The sequence below is a fragment of the Girardinichthys multiradiatus genome, chromosome 3 (genome assembly GCF_021462225.1).
Source record: "Girardinichthys multiradiatus isolate DD_20200921_A chromosome 3, DD_fGirMul_XY1, whole genome shotgun sequence".
Taxonomy (NCBI): Eukaryota; Metazoa; Chordata; class Actinopteri; order Cyprinodontiformes; family Goodeidae; genus Girardinichthys; species Girardinichthys multiradiatus.
Window position 1 is genome coordinate 38,667,816 of NC_061796.1, and position 6,436 is coordinate 38,674,251.

The following is a 6,436-nucleotide window of genomic DNA, read 5'->3' on the forward strand; positions in this document are numbered from 1 at the left end:
AAACGTTGGAGGGGTATGAACACTTTTGCAAGGCCCGGTTAATTTAAATTGATTTAAATGACCTCCTTAAACAGCCATGAGAATTTTGACCAGACACCAGAATTTTGACCAGAAAGCATCTATGTTCATCCAAAATGTCTTGAAGGTCTCATTAGATTTGAACTTAATGGGACTGCACAACTGAGCAAGAAAAAAATATAAAGGTGTTTTTTTATCTTTAATTTCTTTAAGATATTCCAACTATTATCAGCTGATCTTGAATTACTGACTGTAATATTGAACATGCGAATGCCTGCAAAATGTCAACTTTATGTATGATTTTTACAGTATATCCATTCTTTGCTTGTTTACAAATGAAAGAGGTTCCATTGTTTGCACTATTACATCCTTGATGTGTGTAATTTATATATTTGACTTTTCATTTTGTCAAATTCTTAAGTTTTTTTATTTATTCTGTCTCTCTTGTCTCTTGAAAAATAAAATATTACAAAGAACATTAAAACTTAAACAAATTTCATTGAAAAATATACAAAGGGTTCACAAGGTTCTCTTGCTTTTGTTTTTTATTTTCATAAATTAGGAAGTGGACACTGTGTGGTCACAGACCAACATATATTTGTTACATATCACATTTGTTTGACAATGTAAATATATGGAATAATAACTACAGTTTTCTTCAGACAGGTAAATTAAAGTTGTTGTACTGCCATGTTTCTGGCACCAGGGAGAAAGGAATTCTGTTTTATTTGATGCCGTTTCTTTGTGTTAAAAGTCAGCTGGAGTTTGACTTATTTGGCTTTGATGTAGGATTCATAGAGGGAGGTAAGACGGGCCTGGAGGTCCTGGGCATAGGGGTCCAGCCTTTCCCTCAGGTCATCCACATATGGGGCAGCCATTTGCTTTACCTGCTGGGCTCTCTGTGTGAGCTCACCCTGGACTCTCTCAGTCAAGGGAGTGACTTTCTGTTTGAATTCCTCCAGGTGCTGGTCTACCTTCTGCTTCAGGTCATCAGTGTAGGGCCCCAGCTGAGTCTGCAGGTCCTGCACGCTTTGTTCCAGCTGAACCTTCAGCTCTTCGCTTTTCTGGATCACAGTGGTCCTCAGGGTCTCAGTGTCCAAACTGTCGGTGTAGGGGGCCAGCTCCTGTTTCAGCTGCTCTACTCTCTGCTGGATCTGTGACTTCAGGTTCTCAGTGTAGGGTTCCAGCTTCTCCCGAGCGTTGTTCAGATCGGTATTCAAGCGATCTCTCAGGATTTCAGCCTCGGCAGTGACTTTGTTGATCAATTGCTGGGCTCTAGGTGGGAGCTGCTCCTGCAGGGTGACTGCATACTGGCTGGCTGCTTCAGTGCTCTCTGTTAGACGGGCACTGAACAAAGTGACCAAAAATGCAAGGCAGTGAGTTTACAGTCTAGTCTCTGCATACTACTGAAGAAAATCTATGACACGTGATATTGTATGACGTACCTGATATCCTGGCCAAACTGGGACTTTTTGATCATCTGAAGGGTGTCATCGGCTGTTTGGGTGGCTTTGCCAACATAGTCCCAGAAAGCATCAGTCAGCACTTCCAGCTGAGGCTTTGGTGCATCAGCATAGAAGAGGTTGGCATTACAGCCTGTTGGATGGAGAAAAGAATAAGATTAAACTATGGCATTTATTTGAAAGATGCATGTAAGGTATGTGATTGCAAATGCGCATAGTAGATATTCAGTTAATAACAAGACTTTAAATTTTTTAATGTGTGCCTAGCTTACTCACCGGTGAAAACGGCCAGGACGAGCACAGCAAGGACCTTCATGGCTCTTAGAACCTGCAACAAGGAAAAACCATTAAGTCACCAAAGCATTTTCTTTTAGTAAGCTAAGAATAAGAGCCTTCCCTCTGTTTCATCTTCTTACCTGAGTTTACAAGAGTGTCTGTAAATCCACTTGGTTGTGCTTGTGCTCAACTTGTGAGGCTCTGCAGCTTATATAGCAATGCTGGACAGTAATGATCCCAAAGTCCAAGAAGTAGTGCTTTGCTGTCACCTTGTCTCACCTTTCTTTCCCTGCTGACATTTTATGCCAGACAATAAATGCAACAGGCATGGACAAGCCCCTCCTGCTAAAGAAATACAATCTACATGTTGGTTTTATACTCCAGTTACCACTTTAAAGAAAAATATTTAATCTAAAACCACTGTTTCACTGTTATTTTATTACTTAAAATATGTCTGCATTTCATGACTATTGCAGTGAAGTGAAATCCACATTGTTAATCCTAATTAACCTTATGAGCATCTGAAAACATTCAGCTCTTTCCTACAGACAGAATACATCACTTTATTGTCATTACATTCCAACTTTAAGTAGAGATACATATTTTTCTTTTATCTTATTATTGTGCCCGCAACTTTTAAGCTAATTAATAGTCCTTGTTTCTGAGTCATGCCAATGTTCAGCATTCGTACATATCTGTCTGGCCAAAGGTTAATACATGCAGGCACTGTCAGCCTCTGGGGGACAAAGTAGCTTCTGCTTCAATCAGATGTGTCATAGGTCAGTTCTCACAAACACATTTTAGAGTTTTCCTTGATTTATGACCCCTTTTCACTCTCACACGTTAAGGATAATTTTCCATATACAGTGCTAAAAGTTGCAAAAGCACACACACCCCTTGAACATTTTAACATGTTGACAGTTTGCAACAAAAAACTTAAATGCGTTATATATGTTATTAGGATTTTATGCAACAGACCAACACAAAGTAGCATATTATTGTGAAGTAAAAGTAAAACAATACATGATTTTTTTTTTTTTTACAAAAATGGACTATGTTATGCACATAATGCACCCTGTACTCAGATTATACTTAATAATCTTTGTTGCCATCCTTGTAGATTGCTTCACTGTTAAATCTAGTCTATCATCCAGGTGAACAGCAAGGAATTTATACTTCTTCACCACCTCCATTTTTTCTCCCATGATAGGAATAGTTTTGACTGAATCCCAAAAACAGTATCCCAAGCTTTTAACATTTCACAGAGCACTGTTCAAGCTATCATCCAAAAATGGACAGGCTGAAAATACACACTATTAATCAGATAAACAGCCAAGGAGCCCATGGTAATTCTGCAGGACCTACAGAGATTCAATGCACAGGGGGAAGAATCAAAAGTTGTGCACTCCTCAAAGCTGGCCCCCATAAAAATATGGCAGAAATAGAGCCATTGTTGAAAGAAAGCCAAAAGAAGTTGTTGAAATCCAGTTTGCGGTTTGCCACAAGATATGTAGGATACATGGCCAACATTTTAAAGAATGTGCTCTGGTCAGATGCGACCAAAGATTAGCTTTTTGTTCAGCATTGAAAATGCTACATGTGAATAAAAACTAACTTGTTGGGATGGTTTTCTTCATTATGGACGAAGAAGCGGATTAGAGTTGATGAGAAGATAGATTAAGTTAAATACAGGCCAGTCCTGGAAGGATACCTGTTAGATGCTACAAAAGACATGAAACTAGGGCAGAGGTTCATGTTCCAGCAGGACAGGGAACTAATTATTTTTAGGATAATAGTGTCCTAGACAGCTTCATATTGGTCTCTCACTCATTTATTAATGTCACCTTTAAAAGTCAACTCATAAAACCATTCTAAATAGAAAAATGTCCTACATGTATCTCCCGATATAAGAACAAGAAATCCTTCAATATACCAAGACAGTTAAACCACATTATTTGTTTAAAATCAAATACTGTTTAGAAAACGATACATTATAAGTTGAAGTGGTTTAAATAAAGAAATAATTGTAAATGAATCCATCTTGATGCTGCTTAATTTGTGTTGCTTGACCTGAAGACAAAGTCCACCAGTGTAAGTTTACAGGGTTATCTTGAGTTATCTAGAGACTGGTAGTGCTGGATTACGTTGACACATTTGAAGCTGTACACTTTTAAAGCTTTCTGCAAACGGCTCAAGGAATTGATTCAATTAAAAACAAAGACTGATTTTTCTGTATATATTCCAGCATTCAGCTACTCAGTGAAAACATCTCGGAAGAAATAGCAGGTATAGGAACATGAGGTGTTGTGACAGCATGGCAGGGACTCCTGGACTTTGGGCTCTTGACTACAACAGTCATCTGACTTCAGTATATATACACGGAAGCAACACTGAGACACAGACACTAACACGGTAAACCCTGAAAGATACACAAGCACCAAAACAGGTGAGAAAAGCACTGCTCTTCAGACTACCTAATTAGAGTGAAATCTAAAATTGTTGATGTTGTTAGTAGCACTTACGAGTTGCTCATTACATATTAATGTCTTTCAGCAGGTCTTAGTCATGAGGGTGTTTGTGTTGCTGGTCGCTTCAGTTCTCTCTGGTAAGTTACTCTTATTTAAATGCAGATTCGAGAGTAATAAAATAAACAAGGACTGAAAATAACTCTTACTGAAATGTTTATTCTGAAGGCTGCAATGCCAGCTTCTTCTATGCTGATGCTCCAAAGCCACAGCTAGATGTGTTGACTGATGCTTTCTGGGACTACATTGCCAAGGCCACACAGACAGCTGATGATACTCTGGAGATGATTAGGAAATCACCATTTGGACAGGAACTTAAGTAAGTTGCATGACTCCTGATCAGACCCAGAGGGGGAGGTGGAGGAGGGACTCATATTCTGTGACATGTTACACTATCTTAGATGTTCTGACTGTCACTTTTTTTTGGTCATCCAGTGCCCGCTTGACAGAGAGTGCTGACTTAGCCAGCAAGTATGCTGTGACCCTGCAGGAGCAGCTTTCCCCCGCAGCCCAAGACCTGATGAACAAGATCACCACAGAGGCTGACATGTTAAAAAGTCTGCTGACCCAGGAGCTTAGCTCTGTCAGAGACAAACTGGAGCCCTACACCAATAACATGAAGGCCCAGATCCAGCAGAGGGTTGACCAGCTGAAGCAGGAGCTGTCCCCTTACGCCGACTCCTTGGACTCCGAAGCCTTGAGGTCCACCCTGATTCAAAAGAGCGAGGAGCTGAAGATCAGCCTGGAACAAAGCGTGAAGGACCTGCAGGCTCAACTGGGGCCCTACACAGAAGACCTGAAGCAGAAGGTTGACCGACACCTGGAAGAGTTCCGGAAAAGTGTAGCCCCCATGACCGAGAAGGTCCAGGTAGAGCTGAGCCAGAGAGCCAGTCTGGTGAAGCAAATTGTGGCTCCCTATGCTGAGGACCTGAGGGAGAAACTAGACCCTTACGCCCAAGACCTCCAGTCCCAGCTCATGTCTCTCTACGAGTCATTCGTCAAATCCAACTAAGCCATCTTCAAGCACAGCAGACAAAATTAAACACAATCCTGAAAAATGGGTTCCACCACCATATGAAGGATGACAAACGAGACAACAATCTTGTACTGTAAATGAGATCTAACTGTCTGAATATCCATATCCAAGTTATATTTATTTTTGAGTACTAAAACAAGCAAACCCTGCACTTGTCAACATGTATATATATGCTGTTTATACTGTGTTGTGAAATGAAACTGTGAGCATTTTTGTAATTTCTCTAAGTTATCTAAAATAAAAAATAGATAAAAAAATATAAACTTTGTCACTCTTTGTATATCTATGACTCTTTAAGAGATAAGCAATAAGAAGACATTTACCCACCCATAAATCACAGCCCTGATTAGCTACCACAAAGACCTGATGTGTTTTTCCCAAGAGGCAACAAGTACTTTTGACTTCATACCCCATGCCTAAACATGTCTTCAGTTTCGCCTTGAAGTTTCTCCACAGCCACACTATTGTTCTTGCTGATGCTTGCCACGAAAACTTCAGTGTGTTATCACAAAAAGTCTAACTCAAGGACACAACTGTGGGAGAATTTGAGATGAGCAGATTTCTTTTCATGTAAAGCATGTTGGTAAAAATATATACATATTACATGTACTGTATGTTTTGATGCCATTTTGAAAAAGAAACAATTCATCAACAATCATAGAAAGCAAGAATTGTGCAATCTCTTTTTTTCTGGTACACTCCCTCACCTTCCTGCAGATGATGCCAACATCCAACGTGGAGGGTTAGAGTCCAGTAATGACAGTGCAAACACAGATTCACATGCAACATGTTTGTTCTCTGATAGCATCAAAACACATATTCCAAAATACGTTTTACAACAATATCGTTGTGATTTATGTCTTTTTGACAGTGTTGACAGAAAAGCTTCATAGTTATCTTTTCATCTATCTTCCTATTACACAAAAAGCCATAATAGTTCATTTTAGGAAGAGTTCATGAACATTTCAACCAAACACACTAATTTGTTTGAGGTTTTGCTATCTCTTTAAACTGTGCAATAATCTGAAAATGTTAGCTCCAGGAAAACTCTAACAAGCAAGTCTAAATGAAACTCTGCAATGGAAAATCTTATCTATCATTTTCATGTTCCAGTCTGT

At 39.4% G+C, this 6,436-nt stretch overlaps 2 protein-coding genes across 3 annotated transcripts; one reads left to right on the forward strand and one right to left on the reverse strand.

Moving 5' to 3' along the window:
• Positions 1 to 545: 545 nt before the first annotated feature.
• Positions 546 to 2,962, reverse strand: LOC124866142 (apolipoprotein A-I-like). The gene is made up of 4 exons (XM_047361821.1): positions 2,888 to 2,962; positions 1,758 to 1,809; positions 1,464 to 1,641; positions 546 to 1,365 (listed from the first exon to the last, which is right to left on the reverse strand). The coding sequence occupies exons 1-4, from the start codon at positions 2,960 to 2,962 to the stop codon at positions 789 to 791; spliced, it is 882 nt and encodes a 293-aa protein (XP_047217777.1). The 3' UTR covers positions 546 to 788.
• Positions 2,963 to 4,097: 1,135 nt separating this feature from the next.
• On the forward strand, positions 4,098 to 5,577 carry LOC124865820 (apolipoprotein A-IV-like). 2 transcript variants are annotated; one of them, XM_047361270.1, is made up of 4 exons: positions 4,098 to 4,203; positions 4,311 to 4,362; positions 4,451 to 4,601; positions 4,718 to 5,577. In XM_047361270.1, the coding sequence occupies exons 2-4, from the start codon at positions 4,323 to 4,325 to the stop codon at positions 5,292 to 5,294; spliced, it is 768 nt and encodes a 255-aa protein (XP_047217226.1). In that variant the 5' UTR covers positions 4,098 to 4,203; positions 4,311 to 4,322; the 3' UTR covers positions 5,295 to 5,577. The 2 variants fall into 2 exon arrangements, with proteins under 2 accessions (XP_047217226.1, XP_047217228.1); XM_047361272.1 differs by having other exon boundaries at positions 4,135 to 4,203; positions 4,314 to 4,362.
• The last annotated feature ends 859 nt before the right edge of the window (positions 5,578 to 6,436 follow it).